The following is a 26464-nucleotide window of genomic DNA, read 5'->3' as shown; positions in this document are numbered from 1 at the left end:
CTCTGTGGAACTTAAATTCTAGCTGGGAAAGGCAGCAAAGTAACTATGTAACAGAGAGTAGAAAGTGCTACCCGGGAAAGTGTAGCTCCAGGGAGAGGGGGAGTGACTGGGTGGTGCGTGAGTGTTGTGTGTGGAGAGGTTTACATCAGGTGGTCAAGGCGGGGTCACCGAGGAGGTGAGATTTAAGCGTGGACTTGAAGGGGATCAGGACAGCTGGTTCTCAAGGGGCAAGGGGTTCTAGTGAGGAAGCAGCCAGAGAAAATGCCCCAGCAGGCCTCACGAGGGAACCCCTCTCTGCTCGCTGTCATCGAAGGGCCATCCTGGGAAGCCCTCGGGCGAGTTCTTACTGCCGAGTCCCCAGACCTTTGGGCAGAATTCAGAGACACTCAGACATTTCTGTCACTTCTAAATGACAGGCAACACGTTCTGCTCACACCACAGGCCTGCTCTGCGTGTCCTGGCCGCTGACTCTCCAGGAAACCGTTACTAGCTCCCAGCCACCCGGCTAGCACACGGCCTCGGTACCCTTCCATATGTGCACATATAAAAAGTTCAGTCTGGACCAATACGACAGACAGAACAGGAACCTGTCTGGAGCGTCAATGACCGGCACAGGCAGGCGGGGGGGCGGGGGGAGAAGAACAGAAGGAAATGCGTTCAAGGCCCGTGAGAAATGCGCCCTGGGCTCAACCCCACAGCCTGTCCCATCGGTCTCATGTCATTTCATGTGTCATTCCTCAGTTATGGCTAACGAGCAGGCCTCCCACCAGCACTGTAAGCACTGGGGATTCGCTCCCTCGTGACATCACCCCTACGGACACTCGACCTTGAGGGGCGGAAGGCTGAGTCAGGGTTCACAGCCTGCGTTTTCAGTAAAGTCCTTGTATTAGAAACATTCCAAGTGTCGTCAGCCTGTTGAGAGTCCATTTGGTTTAGAAAATGCGTTTCTGACATCTAGAATTTGCGATGTGTTAGAATTTCCCATCACCGCAGACATAATAATGAAAAGATTAGGATCAGAGCATTTGAGAGCTTGCTTCCTGGCAATTGTTGTCAGTTTTGGCTCAAATAAACTCTTATAAAAGTTCTCAAAAGAAAAAAATCAGAATCATAACTTTTTTTTCGCATGATCCATTTTCTTAGGTTAAACATTTTTTGGCATTTCTGTCACAGTCATTCTTTCTAGATTTTTCCCCCATTAATCTATATGTTTAAAAAAATCCAATGAAAGGAAAAACAGTCATTGTCTTTCCAGTTTATTCAAAGAAAATCTAAAATATAGTGATAAGTTAGGGGATAGTGAACTGAATTTGGACAGTAATTATTAGCAAAACCACCCACACGAATGTTAATGATGAGAGCTGCAAGGGGAGCAACGCCTTACTAATAACCTCATTTAAATCCTGAGGAGGAAGTACATTTTCAACACCAGTTTCCATCAGTAACCACATCAGTGGATATCAGATGGTGAATTTGCAAAACAAAAATTATTTTGTAAATATACCATCACACCAAAATTGCCAATTCATAAACAACAGTTCAAAGACTTGACGTGAGGCCATTTGACACTTCCGTGGTGCAAAAGGTGCCGTAAACAAGTAAAAAATACGGGACAAATCACAAACATAGTTTTGCAGTGTACGTAATGGAATATATATATTTTTAATAGAGAATTCCTAAGTGTCATTAAATAAACCAAAAGAACAATGAGCAAGGATATAAAGACAAGCCACAGGAGAAACAAAAATTGCCAATAAGCATACGATATTCGACCCAATAGTCTGGGAACACATCCTATACAGATATTTCCACCAACATTCAGAGATTTACCTTTCTAAAAGTTCACTGCAGAAGTAACAACATATTGTAAACAATACTGAACAAAATAGTGTGTGCTGTTACGCAAGCCACTAAGAATAATAGATTTCAACCACACATTGATGTTTCCCTCTCTCAAAAAATAAATAAAATCTTTTTTAAAAATTTCCAATCCTGGCTGGCGAGGAAAGTGTGGCATAACCTCACTTTTGTTAAAACACACTTGTAAGACTACCTGGCTGGTGTGGCTCAGTGGATTGAATGTTGGCCTGTGAACCAAAGGGTCGCTGGTTCAATTCCTTGTCAGGGCACATGCCTGGGTTGCATCGAGGCCCTCAGTAGGGGGCGTGCGAGAGGCAACCACACATTGATGTTTTTTCTCTCCCTCTCTTCCCCTCTCTCTAAAAAAGAAATTAAATCTTTGGGGAAAAAACACACTAGTAAGACTCACCTATAGAAAAATACTAAAAAAAAAAAATCTTAGCATTTGCTCAGGAAAAGTTACACCAAACTGTGAACAATGAATAATGGGAACTGAAACTTTTGATTATACATATAAAGGACTTTTGCCGTTATAAAACAAATAGGTATTACATTTATATCAGAACCAAAAATTCCCATTTTGGGGGAAAAGAATAATGTTTTAGGTTCAGAAAACAGACTGGCGAGAAAATAAATTAAAGAAATGGCATGGGCTTCCTTCCTATGGGTTATTTTCTGTCAAATGCATGACTTTGTTACTCCTTCTGCTTACAATTTAAAATATGAGCATTTTAAACAAAGCCTCTTAACAGAGTTAAGATGAAGTATCTTCATTTACTCTGTAAGTGGTTATAAGAAGGGGTAATTTCACTGCTAACGAAAATGCAGTAAAAGTGGGCTCTAATGCCTAGACGTTTGGCAGCGGCTGATGGAAGGGCATGGGATGTGACTTTCACAGACAGGCTGATCTCTGAGTTATAAAACCCACTGTTTCGAAATCCAAGCGTGTATCACAAAGATGCGCTGCACAACAATGTCAGGAAAGTGCTTTCGTTTTCATTGTGTAGCCTCATTCTCCCCACCCCACTAACGGAGTTATTTCTTTTAAAGACCTCCCCCCAAATCCTCTTTTTTGAGTTTGGGGGAGGACGGCTGTCACCCGCCTGCCCCAACCCCTCCACACCACAATATTGCAGCATTTTGCCTGGATTGCTGGTTCATTACAAAGCATACTTGTCTTGAGACTTCCAATTTATTAAGAATATAGTAACACCGCTGTAACTGAAAACTATAAATATTTTAACAAAATAATTTACTCCTAAACATTGAAAAGTAAATTCATACCATTAAGTCAAATAAATACATTAAAGGAAAACAAATTCTCCTCAGTGCTTAAGGAAAACCCAGGTTGTGTGGGCAGGGGTCCTGGCGTGAGAAGCCACTTGGGAATTCACGGTTGTCACGGCACCCTTGCTGGTTTTACCTTCTAGTGGCAATCTACGACGTGCGAGACGGAAGGGCCACATGACTCCAGCAGAGAACTTGAAGAATAGAACCAGGAGAAACCTCATTGGTACAAAGTAGGCCAGATTTTTTTATATTTATTTGTTTAGAGAGAGGGGAAGGGAAGGAGAAAGAGAGGGAGAGAAACATCAATGTGTGGTTGCCTCTCGTGTGTCCCCCACTGGGGACCTGGCCTGCAACCCAGGCATGTGCCCTGACTGGGAATCGAACCAGCGACCTGTTGCTTCACAGGCCCGTGCTCTATCCACTGAGCTACACCAGCCAGGGCCAAAGTAGGCCAAATCTTTGACCACTTAGAGAAATGCAATCTTTTTTAAAAAGAAGAAATCAGCCATCTGGTATTTTGGTAGGCCTTTCCACTCACCTGTTCAAGGAGGTGACAAAGAGCAGGCCTTGTCTTAGCGTCCTGTGTATCGCAGCCTCCACATCCCTTTCAACCCAAGGCAAACTTTAGAAACTGGTCCCCACCCCTGAGGTCCCCACCCCAATCCTGAAGTGCAAGGGTTTGGTTATGACCTCACCTACCCACCCCGGAGACCTGCCAGGGCATGCTCAAGTCCAAACGCACCTCATTCCTCCACCCTGCACTCCGCACCATCCTCAAAAACAGGGGCAGAAGAAATCTTATACATGGGGCCCCTTCAGAAGGCAACTCCTTCCCATTTTCCTGGCCTTCCGCCTACAAAATGTCTCCTTCCTCCCCATCACCCTGCGCTCTGCTGCTGGGTTTCTCTTTCTGAAACACCTCTGGGATGTTTTCAGGGAGTACACTGCCCCGGGGAAATCTTTCAATTGTGTTCCCTCATAAAATTCAAACCTCATAGTAAAGCAATCAAGGGTTCTCAGCATCAGGGAATAAACCACCCTTTTAAGTCTTTTCCACCCTCCTACCTTCCTGAGTGCTTGTTTTAATCATGGGACTTCCGGTACATTTCAAGACTCATTATCTATGGAAATCCTATCCACCCTTTAAGGATTTGCTCAAAGCTCTTTTCTGGAGTCTTCAACCCCCCCCCCCCAAAACAAACTCAAACCCATGCCCTGTGAGTCTGAAGCCAGGCATCTAAGGGCAGTTTTTCCCACAATAACCCGGTGCCTGGCCCTCCTGCCAGCATACTGAGCCAATTTCCTCACGAACAAGGGACCACCGTCGTCTTCTCCCACTAAAGCAGATTCTCCCACTGTAGCTTTTTTTAAAATAGAATTTTATTTACTTATTTTTAGAGAGAAGGGGAGGGAGAGAGAGATACATCGATCAGTTGCCTCTCACACACCCCCAACTGGGGACCTGGCCTGCAACCCAGGCACGTGCCCTGACTGGGATTCGAACCGGCAACCCTTCACTGAGCCACACCAGCCAGGGCGTACATACCATTGTCTTCTTTTAGTGCACGAAGCACGTACAATGACTTAACATAAGATGTGTCTTCCAAGACATAACTGAATAAATCAAGAATCAGGAGCCAATTTTCTGGGAAAATGAGGGGTTTTACAGGGAGGCAATCTATTAGTTGACGCACGGATGGGGGACGGGCCAGAAGGGTCTGGATTTAGACCCACTGGGCTACTTACCAGCTGTGTGGCCGAGGCCTTTCCTCTGAAAGGTGAGGGGAGCGACACGAAACCCAACACGGAGGTTGTGCAGACGGTGCAAAGCACGACAGGACCTGCCTGCGCATGAGGCCTGCAGCCAGGGCCCAGGAGGAAGCTAGGAGGCCGCTCGAGGGTTCAGAGGGGCCTCGGCCAACACGACGTTTCAGGTGACACTGCCACCCAGTCGCCCTGCTGGGATGCCCCCAAGTCCTGGTAACTGTTCCATGGCCCCAATGTTTCCTTACACACTTAGTGTGGCGACGCTAAGTGTATCCGATAGAAACACTGAGTAAGATCATAAAAGGGGTCACTTTCCAACTCAGAGAAAAAAGCCGAAAAGTACCTAACATTTTACTCAATTTCCAGCATGGTCTGTGAGGGCCTTGAAAAATAAACTTCCCCCTTTCATACAATTTCCCTTCCCTCTACTGTTTATACAACAGTCAATGTGATTTCACAAGTTCTCCAGTGGGAAGCTAACCCCAGAATGGCTGTGTTTAGCTCCCTCTGCTGGTCCGAGAGGATAACAAGGGGGGCGGGACACGGGGGGAGTAAATGGAGGTTCACAGTGGTTTCTATGGAAGATACAGTAATAAATAATAATGCGAGAATAAACTCACGCACTCACCACTGTAAACTTACTTTAGCCCTACTGTGTACTGAGACTAACAGTTCAAGATCATCTGAATGTTCATTTTCATGACCTTGACTATAAAGATGTAACAGCATTCCACATAAGGACAAAAACCATAGTTTCAGCTCTTTTAGAGATCTGACAATTAAAAGCAATTTTTGGCCTGCTTTCTATTTTTAGCCATTAATTATCCTGGGGTTCAAGTCTAGAAATTTCCGTCTTTGTACTGGCTGCCCTCCATTTTTTTCAAAATGGTTACTTTACGATTCTGCGGCTTCTACCTTTAAGGCTGAAGTCCACTGAAAACATCAAATTTGCAGTATCTTGTATTTCCCTTGCTTTTTTTCCCTTTATATTTTCACGAATTTTCGTAACCCCATAATTTACTTCCAAATTTACGGGGTTTTATATACTAATTTAACTGAGTCACTTTTTTGTATTCAAAGTCTTAGATTCTGTACATGAAAACTAATTTATTAAACCTTTGTACACAAAGATGAACATACCTGTATAGCAAGTTCATATGAAGAATGAAGTTACAAAAAAGTAAGCCATTAAAATTGATGCATGTAAATCACTTACAAAAATACCCCCCAGGGGGTAAAGCTGCTCATCCCTGATTTTTCTCATTTGGTTGTTGAAGTTGAAATAGGACTTTAAAATGGTTAGACTTTTTTTTAAAAAGTGATATATTAAACTTATTAATTAGCAAAATGTAGAAAGGGAAAAACAATGTACAAAAGACAGATAAAAACTCTTGGCGGACGCTCACAATCCAAAAATAGTACCAACCTTAACAAACTAGCTCTGACACGCCTCACACTCACCCCCCGCCCCACGTTTCCATCAGTGAGAATGAAAACAGAGGAAACCAGCAAGCCCGACCTTTCCATTCATTAAAACGGGCCTGACATCAGGCCACAAAGCAGCCCTGGGTCGAGGGACAGACAGGAAGACAGTTTGACGCAGCCAGCTGGTACTAATGACTGGAGTCTCGATGCACGTCAAGCAGTTATTCAGAAGTCTTCTTGTTTTTCTGCTGGTTTCGAGGTGAGTTCTTTAACAAGTTTCTTATCCTGAGGTACATTCCAGTAGACTCGGCCATATTCTCAAACTCAAACGGCGTGATTCCCGTCGCGAACTTGCTCATGTCGGGGATGGGACTGTGGACTTTAGTGGCTGTGGAAGGACTGGTGTCCATGGGCAGGAGCTGCTGGCCGCCTCCATTGCTCACATCACAGTTTGACACGGCACCGCCATTATCGAGGGCACCTATGGAGTCTATCTGAGCAGGCTCTTCCTTGTCCTTCTGACGAAGCAGTGTCACCTCGGACTCTGGACTGGAGGAACGGTCAACTTCCGACTGCTTCGTATGAGTGTCCGGTCCCTCGGGCTCCCCCGGCACCTGCTCGTCAGAGGGTCTGCCTTCTGGGACAGGGGTGTCCAGCTCATTCGGACAAGGCGAAGAGGCGACCGAATTCCCAGTTAAAGGTGTGTCCACGGGGATGTCCGAATCACTGTTCACGCTTTCCGCCTGCTCCAGGGCCGCCCAGATCCGCCTCTGCTGCTCCTCCAGCTCTTCCAGAGTCAGCGTGTCCTCGTCCATGGGCGCAGACGCTGTCCTGGTCTTCGGCGAGTCACTGGGGGTCAGTGGCGGGGTGCCCTTGGGGAGCGGGGGCGTGAAGGTGTGGGGAGGAGCGGCCCGTGGCGGCGGCGGCGGAGTGCCAGGGGGCAACGGGGGCTGAAACCGGACCGCCTCCCTGCTCGGAGAAGCGTGCAGGACCTCTGCCTCTGAAATGAGAAAGTTAACATGTATTACTGTACTTGAACTCAGGGGTGGTCGGAGGTTCGATGGCTGAAAACAGCTGCCTTGAGGGGAAGACTCGGTGGGTCCTCATGCCACCTGAAAAGGACGCCTGCAGGGAGAGCTGTGGGACCTTCTGGCGCCAGCAGCTTTAACCAACCCCTGGGAAGTCCGCGTTCATGCCGCAGCAGCACGGGCCCGGAGCAATTCGAGGCAGTCCGTTGACACTGAAGATGGTTCGTGGAAGAACACGGAACGCCTGGCCGGAAGTGGGGGCTGGCTGGACCACCGAGCGGGGAGTGCCAGCAGAGACAAAGGCGAGCAGGCGAGGCAGGACAACCCCTGGCTTATTTCCCAATTCTGAGTCTCCAGTCTGGACTGTCTGCTGGCACTGTGGGTCCACACAGCTAACTGGTCACTAGTCAACACCACTGAGATGTCCCACAGACGCTGGACAGAACAGAGCCAACCTGTCCAAAACTAAGGGTCTCTTTCTAAAGTCGGAACTCGATCCTATTTACTGTTCTCACCACGGGCATCAGTGACAGTACCTGGGCAGAGACTCCAAACCCGAAACCTGCTAGTCACCTGGGAGTCCTCCCAAAGACCTGCCACACCCAAGTCCTCGGCTCTCTGGGGTCCGCTGTCCTGTAGAGATGGTCACAGCCACTATGTTACTCCAGGCCATCCCTGTTTGCCAGGAACAGTACAGACGGCCCGGCCTCTGGACTCCCCTTCCTTGTGTCTGCGCTCCCCGCAAGCTTTCGCTCTGAAACACAAATCTGGTCCTTCCCTCCGCACGAGAAAGCCTCCAGTGCCTGCCCATCCCCTACAATGTGACATCCAGTGTCCTGGAGGCCCCTGATGACCCAGAATTCACCTATTTCTGCCAAGCCGTGTCTCACTGCCCGGTTCAACTCCAGCTGTCGGTCTGCTGTCAGCCAGATGAGTGACACTGCACGTACCTGCATTTGTATCTCCCACCGTCTCAAACACCCTGATGCTGCTCAGCTCCCTGGTAACCCCCTGAATTCAACCCACAGGGGCTGCTCAAGGCCACTCCTGGCAAAGGTCTGACTTCAGCACAGCTGCTCAGTGACCCACCATTTCCATCTATGCCCAGCTCCGTGGCAGTACCACGTGACCCTTGAGCTCTGGGTGCGTCACCAGGGCCGGCACACCTCTACTGAAACAGCGTGTGCATCTGCAACCCCGGTGGCAGAGAACGGTCGCAAGGGCAGCAGTTGTGTCTCATGCGTCTTCCTGTCCCTGGGGTCTTCGGCGCAGTCTGGAACAGCACGGATTTAAACACCTCGGAAAATGCGGCTGGGTGACACGGAACCGTGACTGCGACCGAAACCAGTGTGCACCTCACTGCACAGGCAGTGAGCTCTGTGAGGAGAGTAACTGTCTCTCAATTACTCAAACTGAGTGGGGCTGCCACTCAGACTTTTAAGAAATTGGCCTTGGCTAGTGTGGCTCAGTGGACTGAGTACCAGCCTGTGAAACCAAAGTGTCAGTGGTTCGATTCCCAGTCGGGACACATGCCTGGGTTGCAGGCCAGGTCCCCAGTGGGGGGGCCCACAAGAGACATTGATGTTTCTTTCCTTCTCTCTCTTTCCTTTCCCCTCTCTAAATAAAAATCTAAAAAAATCAATGTGCTCAGGAGAGCAAAGAATTGATGAAAGCTGCAAGGATGCAAAAAAAAAACACCCCAAAAACAACATCAGTTCTAAGGCCATCAAGAGCAACCAGGTAAGAGAGAAAAGCAATTGTGGACACACTGTTAGGGTGCCAGTGACTGGCTAGGAAATGGAGGGCCGAAGTTCAGAGTGAACGGATTTCTCAGCCTGGGTCACTGCACCCTGACTGGTGTGGCTCAGCGGCATGGGCATCTACTTGTAAAAACCTAAGGGTCACTGGTTAGATTCCCAGTCAGGGCACATGCCTGGGTTATGGGCCAGGTCTCCATTTGAGAAGCAACTGATTGATGTTTCTCTCGCATATTGAAGTTTCTCTCTCACTTTCTCCCTCCCTTCCCCCTCTCTAAAAAAGTAAACGAATAAATAAAATATTTTTAAGATTTTAAAATTTATTTATTTACCTTTAGAGGGAAAGGGAAGGAGAGAGGGAGAGAAATATCAATGTATGGTTGCTTCTCATACGTCCCCTGCTGGGAACTGGCCTGCAACCCAGGCGTGTGCCCTGACTGGGAATCGAACCATGATCCTTTGGTTCACAGGCCCGTGCTCAATCCACTGAGTAAATAAAATATATTTTTTAAAAGTAAAAATGGCATTAACAAGGTTCCTGGTTCCTGCCTTCCTCCAGAAACCTTGGCTCTGGCCTTCGGTGACACTGAGACATGCCGGGCCCTGGAATGTGATTCTGCCCGGGACAAGTGCTTCCAGGTTTGGGGACGTGGCTTGTTTTCAAAATTTCCTAGGTAATTTCCAAAGACTGCGCAATTCCATGTCTCCTAAGAACTCCTCGGCAGTGATAAAAGTGAGGCCGTACATGCTGGAAGCCCAGCCTGTGAGCTCTGCTCAGGCATCAGAAACTCCTGTGGCCGAGACCAAGCAGAGTAAGCGACTGGGGAAAATGGTGCAGGGGCTTCGATTTTCGACTTTGAGGTCACTCACGCAGAACAGTTTGACTTTGGACTCGAATTCCATTGAACTTTAAGGGAATTCCATCTGTGACCTTTAAATTCTCCTTTGGAATTTGAAAATGGAGAAGGGGGACTTTCACATTCAAGTTTGGGGCAATTTACACTGCTGATGTCTTATTATTAGAATATCTGTCTGCTTTTTATCTTAATGCAGCCCTCTAATCTCACTTCCAGACCGCCAACATGTGATACGGGCCCAGAGTGGCTGGGCAGAGTGCAGGGTGGAAAACAGCCTAAGGAATGAATTCCAGTCTTGGATTCAGAGTGGCCTTGGAGTTTCTCTAACGCAAAGTTCTGATCCATTCCAGAGCCTTCGGGGGCAAAATCTGCTCAACAGAACCAGAGGGAAACCAAAGGTTCTGGGAGTGGGGGCGGGGACTCTGCCCTGATACACTGCTGACCTGCTGGAAAGAACTGCTCGGTCCTGCCTGACCAGGCCCCACCAGTCAGCCCACGGGGTTCGGAGAACAGAAAGCTAGGGGAGTCGAAGGGCAAGGCCTAGTTCTGTGTTGGGTTTCCCGCAGGGCGGACTTTCCTCCTGGCCTCTCTTTCCTGGGGAGGAGGAGAGACTTACTGCATTAACACAGTTGGTGGGACTTGCAGCGATGAACACACAATATGATATACAGATGACATGTTATAGGATTGCACACCTGAAACCTGTCACTTCATTAAATGTCACCCCAATAAATCCAGTAAAAAGGCAAAACAAAACAGAAGAGTTGGGAAGAGTAACCGGGAAGCCTGGCTCGGGTCTGCCCTCCTTCCTGGTGGACCGAGCTGCCAAAGGGGACAGCTCCCACCTGTCTCCGCACTGCCCGCCCGAGGGACCGGCCCAGACCTGGGACTGCAGGGACAGGGCGATCGGAGACCCAGGTCCGCGCACCTCGGGAGCCAGCTCCCGGGCCCGTTCACCCCCCACACCAAGCTGTGCGTTCCAGCGCGGCCCTGAAGGGCAGCAGTGCTGAAGCTCGGCCTCCAAGTGTAAAACGAGAGAGCTCCTGTTGAGCAGTTCCCGCTCAGCTGGTGCTCAACAGGAGCTCCGCCTTCTGGCGGAACTCGGGAGCGTACACACTTCTCCGACCTTGTCAAGGAAAGCGAATCGTGACCCGAAACCTACCCGAGTCGAGCTCCATGTCAGCGGGGGAGGCCGAGCTGCTTTCCTTCCTCTGCTTCCTGGGACTGCCGGGCTGAGACAAAGACCGCTTGGAGCCGGACCTCGCGCTCGGCTGACGGGAGAACCAAACCTCAGTCAGCCGGGGCAGCAAGGGCTGAAACTCCCTCCCGTCACTTAAATATGATGTAGAAAACCAATCGGGGGCCACGTCTGGGGAACTGGTGAATGTAGCTACCTCTTTCCTTCTGGGTCATCAGAAAACAGAGAGCTTTTATACAAAGCAAGAGAGGCAATGAGATGCTAAGGCATCACAACATCCCACAGACACGTGTGTTTATAGAGGGCCCCGAAAGTCTCTTTACCGCTTGGAAGTTAGAAGTAAGGTAATTGGCAAACACGTCCTTCTGCTGAGAGGGCTGCATCGGTATGGAACCAAACATCCTCCATTCCTAACGATGCGAAGAGAAGGAAAAGTAAGTCTCACGCTTTGAGATTTCACTCCAAGGAGGTAAAGCAGAGGTCTCAAATTTCATTTCGTATTCGACTTTTCTTTTTTGGGGTGAATTCATGAAAATAATGGTGCCTTGAAGGAAAAAAACCCCACTCCGCCTACAGAATAATCCGGACTGAATACTAACAGCCAGCCTGACACTCGCTGGCCCCCAAACGTTCTGCTTACAACATGAAAAGGGTATTGCCAGGCCGGGCGGGCCTGACCCTCCCCCCGCGCTCACTGCTCACTGCTCCTAACACATTTCCTCTGCAGACTTTTCCACCTCCTGCCCCCCCCTTTCCAAACTGAGCGCTCAGCTGCAAGGTTCAGCGTTTCTCTGCTCACCCACAGCACACTCAACAGTGACTGTCGCTAAGGGTCGCCCTGGCCCTTGTCAAACCTACACATTCTGGGATCCGCGGTTGGTTAGGTGTAAGGGAGGGGACGCAGGCACCCCGAGGGGACGCCAGTGCGGGCTGGGTCTTGGACCCACGTGCAGGGGCACTGACGGTTTGTGCCACGCAACTCGGCCGTCAGAGCAGCCTGTGCGCTTCTTTTTTAAGTTAAAACACTGTTGCTGTCATCACAGCAGCTAATTGCTGGACTCTGATCCATGAGAGTTGGAAGAGAGTAATAAGTGTGGGAGCCAGTCTCACAAAGACTGAGAAATTTTACTTTGAGGGGGAGAAAAAAGGAAGAATAGAAAAAAGTAATGGTACACTTAGATTTATATCAAAGGCAGAAATTCACTTTCCAAGTAGTTCTGTAAAACTTGTAATACTGCCTCAGAACCACCCCGTATTTCAAAAAAATAATTCTGAAAGTTTTAGGGTAACTTTAGATTTACAGAATTTAACTATCCCATTTAGTTTCTTTTCTTAGAGCATAAAATTCAAAAAAACTACTGTGAGCTTTTTCTTTTTTGATGAATGTAAGATTTCACTTAAGATTCTAGTCAATGTAAAGGAAATAAAAAAGTTAAACACTTAAGTAACACATTTACTTCTTTACATAACAGTAATTGCTACATAAGCTAACATTTTTAATAATCTACACATCTCAAAACAATAAAAAAATATATACTTACGTCTGGAATGCCTCTGGGAGTAGAGATATTAAAACCTGGATAGTTTACCAATTTCGAGAGATCGTAAGTGATGTTTTGATTCTGCTGAATTTCTCCAGCTTCTGTCTCCCCATCAGTACCATCTGCCACAGACCAAGGAAAGAGTTACCACGCCAGGCACCGGGGTCAGCCTCTCCCGACCGCACGCGGCCCCGGACAGGGCTCACATTCACGCGAGAGCGCTGCTCTTCGACTGCAGTGTGTCTGAACCACTAGGTGGGGGCTGCCCAACACCGGGGTGACTCACCTAACCCAATGTTACCTTTTCCATCGTAGAGCGCAAGCCCCGAGTTCTCCAGTTCGGCCTCTTTGAGCCATCCTGGCGGGTACCCCAGCTGGCGCATTCGATATATAAAGGGCGGAAGGCTCTTGTCCGTCACACCCAGTGCATCCTGAAGTTCCTCACTAAGTGAAAGTTAAGAGAGGAAGAAAAAATACTGTACTCTAGTTTGGATGAAAACACACACTGTTCCAATGTTTTAAAACAATTCTGTCTCACATTGCACAGCTGGTGACATGGTGCCTATCAAATATACAAGGTCTGGCCCGAGCTGGTGTAGCTCAGTGGATTGAGCGCAGGCCTGTGAACCAGAGTATCGAGGTTCGATTCCCCGTCAGGGCACATGCCTGGGGTGCAGGCCAGTTCCCAGCGGGGGACTCACGAGCGGCAACCATACACTGAGATTTCTCTCCCTCTCTCCTTCCCTTCCCCTCTAAAGATAAATAAATAAAATCTTAAAAAAATATATATGAGGTCTGTCCAGCCATTGTTAATATAAGAAAACAGTTTGCAGTTTGCATGACATTGACGCAACCTTGCGGCCAAGGAGAGTGGACTGGAATGTGCAAGTGTGACCAACTTCACTGACTAATCAGGGGGCGGCAGACGCCCTTGAGTGAGTGTGTCCTGTGTGGTCACTGCATTCAAATGACTGAGTAGAGCCACGAATCTGCATCAAATGTTGCGTTAAGCTCGAACATTCCTGCACGAAAACTATTTGGATGACTCTGAAGGCTGTAGCTGTAGCTAAGGGCAACCGGTGACTGGCAGCTTCACTATGACAACACGCCCACTCATGAATCACATCTCATGCAGAGTTTTCCGGTGAAACATCAAATCACCCAGGTGACTCAGCCCCCCTACAGCCCAAATGTGGTGCCCCGCGACCTTCGCTTTTCCCCAAACTAAAATCACCTTTGAAAGGGAAGAGATTTCAGGCTGTCAGTGAGATTCAGAAAAATACGACGGGGCAGCTGATGGTGACTGGAAGAACTGTGTGAGGTGTCAGGGGGACTAATTCAAAGGGGACGGAGGCGTCACTGTCCTCTGTATAATGTTTCTTGTATTTTGTATTTTCTTCAATAAATGTCACTGTTTCTTACATCGCATGGCTGGATACCTTCCGGACAGGCCTCATAAGGTTAAGACTTCAATGAACATGTTCAAATGAACTGACGTATATTACCTAGAGCCTTGCTAGAGAAAACGTATCTACTGATAATCACCCTAAAAACACAGAATGTTTCAAACCCTGGGAAACAGCAGAAAGGAGCTGCCAGGGCCCCCTGAGAAGAGGTACCTGATGACCCCGGGCTTGAACCTCCCGAAGCGCTCCTCCACCTCGTCCGTGTGGTAGCGCTGCTGGGAGCCCTGGCCGCTGGCCTCCCCGCAGGCGTCCAGGTACTCCCTCCTTTTCTCACTGATGCGGGCGGCATTCCGAGGCTAGATCGCAGCACGTGTGAAAAGGGCGGTGTCAAGCACTTTAGGAATACACGGGCTGGCACAAGTAACGCCCCTGGCTTTTATTACAAAATCCTAAGCATATAATTCTGCAACATAGTAATACCACACTCAAGCACACCACATGACTGACAGTTTAGGTGAAATGTTCAAATTAAAACTACCCTTATTAGTAATCCTATCAACCACACCGCAGCAAGCTTTACTTCTGCCGGACCCTGTACTTTGAAAATTAAATAAATAATGAGCACTTTAGGGCGGGCAGATTATTTTGGTTTTAATGTATAAGTGACAAGTATGAAATGGTGCATATTTTAGAAAAATAAGCAAGAAAGAGAAGCAGTCACTCTCGTTCCTTATTATCTCAAATTATCATAACAAAAAATCAAGTTTTTAGAACTGAAAATTAACTCTCCTATGTTCATTCATCTCAAATACAGAGCGCTGTACTAAATTTCTTCAAAAAAGCTAAAGCCTTGAAATTTAAGAATGAATTTGAAAAAAAGTGTCAAATTTAAGGACCACGAGAAATTAACACAGGAAGGTCCTTCCCACCACACCACGCCATAGATAACGCAGAAAACATCAGAAAGCTCTGGTTCGAAGATATTTTTCACAGGAGAAACACTTACCATTGGGCAATCTTTCATCTGATGTTCTTCAGACCCACAGTTGAAACAGTGAGGCTTTGGCCTATTCGGTCAAAAAACAAAGATGTCACAATGTAAATGAAAACACAAAAGCAAATCGATAACATCCCAGACGACGGTCAAGTGCACCGGAGAGAAGAAAGCGGGCCGACCCCAGACTAGTGAGGTCTGCCGTGGGTGCACCCCCCACACTCAGTGACTTAAATGGACAGCACTTTAACCAAAACCCGATGCTCCCAGCGGATCTGTTACCTCCGGGTTCCATCAGCGTTTCTCACCAGAAGAACCGAGGCAAACAGACCTTTAGGCATCGCGGAAAGGGGCGGGGGACTTTAAGACAGCAACACACCGACCGCAACCACTAAACCTTCCCACCCACCCATACACGTTAGGCCTGAACCAATGGATTCCCATAAACAGATGATCAATTTAAACAGTGAACACAGGTCTATAAATGAAAGTTACAGCTTAACCTGTAATTTATTTATAGTAAGCCAGCAATAGAGAACATTAACGTTTCAAGCTAAAAGACTTTATGATTTGGTTACAAAGCAAAAAGAAGAAAACAAAAACCGCTCCCCACACAAACCTTTTTGCCTTTACTTGTATTTCTTGCCCTTCTAGAGAAACAATGTGGCTGAAGACTTGCTGGTACCTTTAGTGAGTGTTATTAAGGAATGGTTATCATAGTCTGCAAAATGTGGTAACATTTTTTTTAAAGGTGATTTAATGGCAAGATGCATTAAAGGTCTTCATTCACTATGTAGGATACTTGGGTATTTCCCATCCTTCGGTAAGCTGAGGGTTTTCATTTAGTAGCGGTTGCCCCAATTTATCAAGGCAAAAATTAGTAAAATACAGGACACTTCCTACAACCTGCAGAAAACAAGTCAAAAGATATTGCTATTTAAGCAGGGGGGAAAAACACATTAAATAATGCAAGACTATGATTGCTTCAACAACTTATTTTGGATGAAATTATTAGAAATAATAACCAACTCCCTGGTTACGGGAGCCAGATTCTGATGCGAGAGTGAAGAGCGGCCTCGTCGACCCGTTTCCCTGCACCTCCTCCACCGCGGAGGCGCCTCGGTGGCCCTGCGCTCTCAGCTGCACCCTCTCCAGACTTTAAAATCGAAACTCTCCAGGCCCCCCTTCTCCCTCCAGTTCCCGTTTCTTCGCTTTCCTTGCAGCAGGATGCTCAGGAAAGTCCGCTGCACTCACTGACTTCATTTTCTTTTCTTCTCCCTCCAGTTTTTTTTTTGACAAATTTCACACGGAAAAGTTGAAGAAAAGGTGCAATGAATACCCATGTACCCTCCATCTGCGTTTAACCATTGCTCAGTGACAGTTTCGTACACAGATCTTCTCTCTCTCTCTCTCACACACACACACACACACACACACACATTTTCCACACTGACTTTTCATTTAGCCATTTAAACAAAGTCACCACCATCATCACAGCCCAAACTGAGACTTTATTTTCTCTTGCCTGAGATGAATACAGTAACTTCCTAAATGGTTTCCAGCTTCATTTTCGTGAGACTTCACCCCTACATATTTCAGTACGAGCCTTCTAAAAATAAGAACATCCTCCTACAAACCGGGCTACCATTAGGAAACTTAACTCCTTAATATCATCGCAATCCAATCTATATTCGGTGTTTCCAAGTGTTCCCAGAATGCCCTGCGGACCTTTTCTCCCCGCCAGGCCAGGGTCTGAGTAAGGTTCACAGGTGCACACACGTCACTGTCGAGTCTTTTTCGTCTCCTTCAATGTACATCAGTCCCCCACTTTTTAAATTAACACGACACTGTCATTCTCTCCAACGCGTCCAAGATGGCTTCTCTCTGTCCCTAACACGACACTGAGTTATTTGACAATGGTGCACCCCCCTGGCCCCTGTGCAGCTAAACTCAGTGGCCAGTTCTCAGTCTTCACCTTAACCTATCAGCTAATATCCCTTCCTTCTAGAAACTTCCTCCTACCTTGGCTTCCATGACACCATCCTCTGTTTTCCTCCTGCCTTGCCGGCTGACCCTCCCCGTCATCTTTGCTAGACGCTTTCCACCTCTCCACGTTCTGTAAGGCTCAGCCCTGGTCCTCCTCTCTGCTGTCACTCTCCCGGTGGCCCCAGACCCACGGTGTGCAATGGACTTTACGTGCTGACGACCCCCAGGGTTCTGACCACTCCTAACCTCCAGCTGTGCTCATCCAAGTGCCAAGTGGACAGCTCTCCTGGGAGTGCGGAGGCGCCACACACTCACCTGTTTCAAACTGCACCAGACTCCCACCCCAGCCCTGCTTCCCCTCCAGCAACTTCCGTCCCAGAAGAGGCGGGGACACTCTTCCAGTGGCCTAGGACAAAAACCAGAGCCATTCCGGCTACTCTCATTCTCAGGCTCTCCATTCAGTCTACCTACTCAATCAGTTCCACTTCCAAAGTGTATCCAGGTTAGAAACCGCATCTTGTTCTGGCTGGTGCGGCTCAGTGGACTGAGTGCCAGCTTGTGAACCAAAGAGTCACCAGTTCGATTCCCAGTCAGGGCATGTGCCTGGGTTGCAGGCCAGGTCCCCAGTGGGGGAGGCATAAGAGGCAACCACAGATTGACGTTTCTCTCTTTTCCCCCTCCCCTTCCCTCTTGAGAAATAAATAAAATCTTAAAAAAAGGAAAATAAACCACTTCTCATTGCAGCACTACCGTCTTGGTCTCAGCTGCTGTCTCTTCTCACCTGAGATGAGAACAGTCCCTCACTGCCTCCCAGCTCCCGTCTGCAAGCAGCTACAGGCCCTTCTCCACAGAGAGCCAGTTCTTCTAAAAACTCAAGTCATAGCGAGTCACATTTCTGCTCGAAACCCTCCAGTGGCTTCTCATGCCACTCAGAATAAAGCCCAAAGCCCTCACCGTGGCCTGTGAGGCAGCGTCAGGAGCCAGAGCACCCGCGGTGGGGGCAGAGGCGTGGGCTCACAGGCTGGCCACACCACTCCCAGCTGAGGGACCGCTGGCGAGCTACTTAGTGTCACATCCGCGTCCCTGTCTGCAAAGTGCGATGAGGAACAGGGGCCTCCCGAGTGACCTTCGTAGTGAGCTCACAACAGCACTGGGCACGCCGTGGACGACACGCCGTGGACAACACGCGTCTGCTTCTGCCTCTGGGAGCCCTGCTCACGCACACCGCAGTAAGGTCACTCCCGCACACCCCCCAGGTCTGGCTTAGAGGCTGTCATTGAGGACTCACAACACAAGCCAAATACCTCTCCGCTCCTTGGCCTGCCTTGTGTTTGTAATTCAGCAAGAGCAGGGACTTTGCCTTTTTTTCCCATTACTACGTCCCTGGAACCTGGACAGCCCATGCATGGTAGGAAGGAACACTGAGAGAACATTTACTAGTATTTACTGAAGGACAAAGTTCACTAGTGTGCCCAATTCCCCGTTTCCAGGCAGCTGCCGCTGGGAACCCCAGAGCCCCAGTGCAGAAGGGAAACGAAAGCAACCTAGTTCAAACCCAGAAGCCCCTCTCAGGGCCCGATAGAGCCGCGGTCTGTCCTGGACTCCGGTAACATGGAATTCGCTTTCACAAAAACGAGCAAACCACTTCCCTTCCCACCCGCCTGACAGACTCCTGCTTGCTCAGGGCTGAGCTGAAATGAGCCTTTTTGTTCTCAATCGAATCGCTGGCCCTCATCCTGCCCCTGGCACCACACAGGGTGATCTAAAACGACACCCTTGCAAACACCAGCCTTTATCACACCTGCAGAGACGCGGCACCCTTAGGAATATTTTCAGTGAGATCTGTGGGCTCCTCGCTAGCCCAGCAGGCCCCCGTCCTTACCATCGTGGATTACCAAGGTGGCCTGACGCGTCATAAACGTGCAGACTGGTCTTCCTTTAATAGAGACCAGGATCCCACCATCATCTCTGAAAAACCGTGAGTCGCAAAATCACACCACTGAGTTACACTGCCACAGCTGAATTCGGCACAGGCACTACAAAGGCCTAAACACGGGCTCGCCCCGTTGAGCTTCTACTTTTCACGTGTTCCTGGAGTCTGGCCACACTCTAAATTTCACACCTGCCATCTGCTACGCCAGCTGTTTACCGTCTCCCTCTCAACTCCAACCGTTTAAGTTCCACAAGCATGTTTTCTGCACCTTCCACCACGTTCTTGAACATAAGCACAAAGACACTGATCGGGCGGCCACAAAGTCCGCCAGACGAGGTCTACTGTGCCCCACGCCACGACACAACAGTCATTAAAAGGCGGACCGTGGTATTCAGAGGCTGAAGCCTGCACTGGGGTCTGTAACCAACTCGGGGACGGACACGGGCTCCCTTGGTGCCACATGCCGCGCTGTCACTCACGTGGTGCCCCGCTGGCCCGGGACGGGGGACAGGCGCCGGAAGAGTTCTAAAACGTCCGAACTTACACTGAAGGCTTCCTTGTCGTTTTTAACGGCACAGGGCTCCTCTGCTTTATGGTCCTCTTCCAACATGACACTGGACGGCTGATACGTGGAAAAACACACACGACAGGTGTCAGCACCTGAACGTACTTTATTTTCTAGTACCTACCGCTAGGGTCTATAAAAATTTGAAATAATTGTTGTCATAATTAGAGTGAGTCAAGTTTAGCCAGGCATGAATGCTTATAAAAGAAATTCCACAAGTAGCAAAGTTTAAAAATGTAAAAAGATATGTAAAACAGCATCTTCTGAAGCATTAGCATACACCCTGACTTGTGTGCTAATGAATATTAATTTTGGAACTTTTCAACACTTAAACTGGCAAGGCAGACTTTAGTTTATCTCGCAACCGGAGAGCCAGAAAGATTAAAAAATACAACTTTACATTATTGGTTAATATTAATGTAACTTTTCACCAACCTCAAGCCACTAAAAAATTCTGAAGTGTACTCTGAATCAAAACTTCAATAATATTTACTATGGTTTTAATTTTTCATTTCTTAAATCTTTAACATTCTATATAGGTGAAAACTAAGGTGACTTAAAATTTTCATTAATCAGAAAACCAATCTCTAACCCCAGGATAAACAGCTAAAGACCCTTATCTGGGAAGCTCTACTTACTTTATTTTGTAATTTTAAAAAAGCCCCAGAAAACATAATTCTGATTTCTAAGACATAAATTCATGCTCTAATATTCACACAGTAAAATTTCTCAGATTTCTTTGGGCACACTACTGATTTTTTTTCCCCTTTAAACAGGTAAAGGGGGAAGAAGAGAGCAGTGCTTAAAATTTGGTTTTAGGAAAAACAAATCTGTATTTTATAAACTCCAGAAATACAGATTTTTTGGCCCGAACTTAATTTTCTACACAAACCCCCAGGTCCAAGTTAGGGAATGAAAACAAACAAAGCCTCCAACTCCCAGTGCAGCCGGGTCTGACCCCCAGGCCCAGGGAAGAGGCACCGCGATCCAAACGCCAGCCCCACAGCCGTACTGGGGAAGGGGGGCCCCCGCCCCGAAAGGAAGAGGCCAGTTGACAGGTGGGAGGGGAACAGACAAGCTTCATCATTTTGGTTTTGATTCAAGAGGATCTTAATAACTAGCAGTGAAAAGCACAACCTACTCATCTCAAAGTCTCTTAGGTTTGAAATACCTGGGGTAAAAGATTAAAGGAAGTCTTTTCCACATCATTTTTCTGCTGTTCCTCAAATCTTTTTACTAAATTTGATACAAATTCCTCTATTTCTTGATGATATTGCCTGCATAAGAGCACAAAATGGTCAGAACTCAGACAGTAAAACATGGAACAGGCTGAAGTCTTACCCCATACTACTCGTAACTTTTGTTACTTTGCTGTTCAGGTTTACGGAGTCACTGACTCTCAGTCACGCTCGGTGTCTATTCTTTAGGGAAAAACCACTCCCTGATGCCAAGTTAACAGAACGATTATGATCACCTGACACAGCGCTGGGCATGAGACAGGCGGCAAAGGTGTGCACTAAGAACAACGGATCTGCAGATTTTGTGGATTCCGCTTTTGCGTGCATAAAACATGTAAGCGGTTTGCTACGTAGAAGGGTTGGGTACCCAGGGGCCTCCTCCCCGCCCTGGGCACTAGCCCCCTATTCCTGCCACACAAGACAACCATGCACTCGCTCTTCCACATGCTCTTCCCAGAGACCCCCTATGCACTCACAAGGAAATACTGGGTAACTACTAAACAGGAAAAAACATAAAACCAAAACGCAAGGCAAGAGAAACTACTGAGGTCTATGTTCCCCAGCTTTCGGGGTCAAGAACCACTCTCGCCCAATGGTCCCCATCCAGTCTCAGGGCAGGAGGCGCCAAAGGTGCCCAGCTTGGGCTGCAGCTGGGCACCAACATCCTCTTCACAGACCCGAGGATCTGTCGGGTCACTTTACCTCTGACGTTCTCGGATGTCTGCGGTCCAACACCAGGGGAGTGGTACAGAAGTTAGACCGCCAGGGGCTGGGGTGGACGTAATTTCTAATCTGAAGGTGACAATGGTGCCCAGATCCTGGCTGCTGCTACCCTGGCCATCCTGCTGCCCAACCCCGGAGGGCTCAGCTCCCTCTTCTCCTGGGACAGCACAGGTCACGGGCCTGCCCCACAAACGGACACTCTGTACACAGTCCCCGTGACCCGCTCCACCTTGCCTGGCACACAGGGTGATGTGCTTAAGTGACACAGGAGGGGGCAAGCAATGACCTGTAATGTATGTCACCATTCTCTAAGCACGCATTTCACAACGGTCGGGCAAGCACCACGGGGACACAGTTGCACTAGACCCCAGCACTCTGGAAGACTTTTTGCAAAGGTCTCGCTTTGATGTTAAAACCGTACCATGAAGAGAAGCTCTGAGGACAGCCAACAGGGAAAACCATGACCTCACCTGGGGGGAGGCGTGGCTAACGTTGTGGTTGTGGAGGCAATTTTTTATTTTTTATTTTTATTTTTTAATTAGAGGCTATTTACTGGGCTCTCACGGGTGCTCATTTCACTACCTAGGAGGTGGTTACTATTCACATCCTGTTTCCCGGTGAGGAAACTAGTCCGCAGCGGGTGTCAGCGACCTGCCCAGGTGCGCGTGGGCGGAAAGAGGCCAGGTTCAAATTCAAGTGTACGTGACTCTAACGTCCTTGCTCTTCATCATGATGCCAGAGATTATAAATAAGTAATAAGCATGGTACAAGTACAAATAAAAACAACATTTTTATAGAAGGCATTGTTTCATAAACACACAAATTCGTTATATTTAGAAAAGGGAAAAATGACTTACTTTGAAATAACATTGTTCATAAATAGAATCTGTAATAAAGGTCCATCTAACTTAGTGTTGTTCACCAATATTCCACTAAAACAGAAAACATATTCTTAGAGCAGTAAAAGTAAAACTTGCACATGTACATACAAACCAATAATCTATGTAACCCTTACGTACCAAAGACCATGGAATATTTTGAAGATAAGATCTGGGACCACCAAGAACTGCAGTTTTCTCAAGAAAAACCTGCCTCACCATTTCAGCCACTTAGTACAGTTTCATACAGATGTATCCCTGATATATTTTTTAAATATCTCACAAAAAATTAAAAGTTAATCTTTCAGTTTTCAACCAAAACTTTTTTTTTACCTATTGTTTTTTTTTCTTTACAAATTGGGGAGAGGAAGGAGAGGGTTGGACAAACCAGCAGGTGACAAGAATATATTGCTGAAAGAATCAATAAATGTGGCTTCGAACTATACAGAAGAATGAAACACTTTATAAGTAAATGGGTAGGTTCTTTTCGGAGGGCAGAACACACTGCACTAAGTATCTCAAACCCAAGATTCCACAGCGCAGACATAGAAGGCGCCCTGTTCTGGGTTTGACTTTCCAAGCCTGCAAACACCAGAACTGGAGCGCAGCCTGGAAGCCTGCAAGGCGTCTCTTTGGGTTAACCTGTGACCAGCTGAACCTCTAACTCCTTCTCACCTGCCTCATATTCCTCTACCTGGACAGCATGTGAAACACGTCAGTCTGTACTTGGCATTTTCTCACCAGCAGAGAAATGAAAGGAAAACATGGAAAAGTTCAGAGACTTGTTTCAATCTGAGCAAACTTCAGTTTAAAAAAATACATCCTGTTTTTACAAACCACATGTAATTGCAAGGTCTTTGGCTGGAGTCTATTTTGATCAATCAGCGGGGAAAATCTGCAAATCTGCAAATCTGAATAGGAAAATCAGCTGAGTTGGGAATGTTCTCCAGGAGACCATGACAATTATTAGGTGTGATAAGGGCGTGGCTGTGCCTGAAAAAGCAATCTTAAAAACAGATATACGCTCAAATATTTGGGGTGAAGTGTGTGTATGGGATTAGAAGAAAATATGGCAAAAATACAGGGTCCAGCACAAATAACGCCCCCTCTTTTTATTACAAAATCATAAGCATGTAATTCTGTAACATAACAACATTACACTCAAGCCCTCATATGACATTTTAGGTGAAATGTTCAAATCACTTTCCATCTGGTGCGAGACACTCCCGTATCCTACTAACCACACTCAAGCAAGGCTTACTTTTGCTGAACCCTGTTATGAATCGTTAATGTGATAAAAATGGGTATTAATTATACTGTTCTTTCCAAGTTCTTTGAAAATTTTCATAATATAAAGTAAATAACAAATAAACACAATGTTTACTGGACAAAAAAGGAAACTTCTGATCAGGATGATTCCAAATTAAGGGTAAAACCAAGAGACTTAGGGCACAAACTTTATGTACTTTATTTCTTTTTCTCCCTTGGTCTTCTATAGAATGTTTTATCTGAGACAATTTGGAGGGCACTTATTCTAATTTTTTTTTCCTTTTTCATGATACTAGTGCTTACTTTTTATAAATTGGCAAAGCCTACAAAGCTATGGTCATTTGAATTTAGGTGATTATAACCCACTTTTAAATGAATATTTAATGTTAAGTAATCAACTCTATGGGAAAACGTGCTTATCTAAATAAAATACCTTAGGGTTTTTGAGGAGTCATAGTTATATTCAATGGTTAATGACTGGCCAAAAATGAGTTTAGATCCATAAAAGTGTGCTCACACAGAGGAAGAAAGGTAGGACATGGGTAAGGTATTCCGAAACATGTCTAAATTCTAAAAGTTTACACTTTTAAAAGTCACCAGTGTAGCCAGTCACTCCCGCAGGGGTACCGGCTACAAAAAAAAAGTCCCCGCGGAAGTGCACGGCAGCCTCAAGTTCTGAAAGCTTGAAAATACCACTCCACATGGTAATACATTTGTACTTTAACAAGTATTTGAGAATTCGAATTCTACGCCCACAAGGTAAAAATAAAGGATCATTTCTTCCGACTTCTTCAGAGTAGGCTGAACAAATGAAAACAAAACAAAAATCCCGAAACACCCTTTTTACAAAGATACTGGGATTACATGTTAATGTTAGGATAAAAAAGTAAAGAACAACTATGGTGTAATTTCAAGATTTCATACCTTGGTCGAGTCAGAATGTTCAATTTTCTTCTAAGTTCCTGATGTTATTACGTGTTAAGGAGCACAACAAGCCTTCATTAAACATTAACGCACATCAGAGAAACCAACTACAAACTCTCATACTTGCGTTCAAAGACACACAACTACTTTGAAAATGACACACCGATCTTCTGTTTTGTCGCAGGGCTAGGCAAACGGACCGAAAAACTGAGTTTTCATCCCTTCCGACAAAAATATTTAGAAGATACCGTCCTGTAGTTCAAAAGAAACTAACAGCCCGAACTAAAAACGTTATTCCCACAACGGTGCCCCATCAACAGTTAAACAGCCGCTCGCTCAAGAAAAGTTTCCAAGGCCAAAGCATCATCGACGTGCAATAAAGTAAACGACTGTAAAATCTAGGATACTTTCAACTCTTCTAAATTTTAATTTTTTTTTCACAACAGGAAAAAGGCAGCACGAACGAAATCAGGCTTCGAAACCTAACCGCTTCCCAACCGCTTTCAGGGATCCTTACAACTAAAAGGAAAACTACCCGAACCAAAGTTATCTGTAAATACACGTTTTTTAAAAAAATCCCTAAGACTGTAAATAACCATACTAACAAATCTTGTTAGAAAGCCTGTCATCATGTAACTAAAGCCAAATGGAAACATTTGGCGCGTTTTCCCTAAAGCTTAGCAATACACCTTCACCTCGGAAGCTATTTCAAACTGGAAGAACTTCAAAATTAGCCCCCAATCTTAATCAAGCGATTAACCATTTCCCTTCGCACCCCTGGAACCCTAAGGCCCGCAAGTCTACGTTCTAGGACCACCCGCGTCTGCCCAGTGTCCCCCTCGCAAAAGAAGACCCACAAAGCAAGTCCACGCCAAGTGTAAGGATCCGAGGTCTCCTAACACGTAACTGTGACGGGACTGCAGCAACTTTAGCTGCGCTGCCAAAGGAAACCGCGTGACTCCCCACGAGTCTCCGACCCGACAGCTCCAACAGTCCGAAATAACCCTAAAGACTGGTCCCGGGCTGGGTGCGGGGTAGGGCGAGTGGAGTCCGGGATCCGGAACCCACAGGCGGAGAGGCCGCGCCCAGGCCCCCGGGGCAGCTTCTGCAACCCGCGCAGCCCAGGTTCTCAGCCCGCCAGTCGGGGAGAGAAACTACGTCGATCGGCGGCGGCCCTCGTGGAATTTCCGCCCGCGCGCTCCCGGGCTCTGCACCCACCGCGCCCGGGGGACGGGCCCTGCGTGCGGGAAGGATATTCTCGGCGCGGAGCTGCTCGATGGTTTCCTCGCACTGCAGGAGACGCTCCCGCAGCTCCGCGTCGCCGGCCCCGTTCTCGTTCACCTCGTCGCCGTTCTCGTCCTTGAAGCGGGTGTGAACGGGCTTTGGAAGCGACTCCTCTGGGTGGTCAAACGCCTCGAACAGCTCTAAATCGCCAAAATCCACCTCGGCCGCCATTTCCCTGGACTGCGGGAAACACTCGAGAAGAGGCGGCGCTGGCCCCCGGGCAGGGGGCAGAGGTTTTAGGCCGGCACCACGCTCTAGGGCGCTGAGCGACCCTGAGTGTAGGGTTTTCTTCAGACCTAGGCCGCGGAAGCTGCACAAGGGGCGGGACAGTCCTGAGAGACTACAACTCCCATAATGCAATGGCGTCCCTCCATAGCCACTTCCGAGGTTGCGCAGGAGCATGGCATGCTGGGACATGTAGTTCCTAAACTACTGTTAGCTCATTGCAGTGCATACTGGGATTGGTCCCTTTTAAGCGTTAAAAAGCTCGAGTTAAACAGAACGTGTTAAAACAGTATGGGTTGTCCTTGTTACGCACCCA

The 26464-nt window shown here is 47.3% G+C and overlaps 1 protein-coding gene across 4 annotated transcripts; it reads right to left on the bottom strand.

Annotated features, from left to right (window-relative positions):
* Positions 1-4754: 4754 nt before the first annotated feature.
* Positions 4755-26251, bottom strand: ZCCHC8 (zinc finger CCHC-type containing 8). Of its 4 annotated transcripts, XM_037051983.1 has the most exons (14): positions 25896-26250; positions 24640-24682; positions 22426-22500; positions 20779-20884; positions 19587-19664; positions 15926-16029; positions 15743-15808; positions 15136-15196; positions 14343-14485; positions 13025-13167; positions 12724-12845; positions 11506-11592; positions 11147-11255; positions 4755-7342 (listed from the first exon to the last, which is right to left on the bottom strand). In XM_037051983.1, exons 1-14 carry the CDS (start codon positions 26092-26094, stop codon positions 6564-6566), a joined length of 2115 nt encoding a protein of 704 aa, XP_036907878.1. In that variant the 5' UTR covers positions 26095-26250; the 3' UTR covers positions 4755-6563. The 4 variants fall into 4 exon arrangements, with proteins under 4 accessions (XP_036907878.1, XP_036907879.1, XP_036907882.1 ...); XM_037051984.1 differs by lacking the exons at positions 15743-15808; positions 15926-16029; positions 20779-20884 and having other exon boundaries at positions 25896-26251; XM_037051987.1 differs by lacking the exons at positions 20779-20884; positions 24640-24682; positions 25896-26250 and having other exon boundaries at positions 22426-22502.
* Between the last annotated feature and the right edge of the window lie 213 nt (positions 26252-26464).

The sequence above is a fragment of the Sturnira hondurensis genome, unplaced genomic scaffold, assembly GCF_014824575.4.
Source record: "Sturnira hondurensis isolate 20B ecotype Veracruz unplaced genomic scaffold, ASM1482457v3 Scaffold0007406, whole genome shotgun sequence".
Taxonomy (NCBI): domain Eukaryota; kingdom Metazoa; phylum Chordata; class Mammalia; order Chiroptera; family Phyllostomidae; genus Sturnira; species Sturnira hondurensis.
This window is presented reverse-complemented; position numbering and strand designations above follow the sequence as displayed.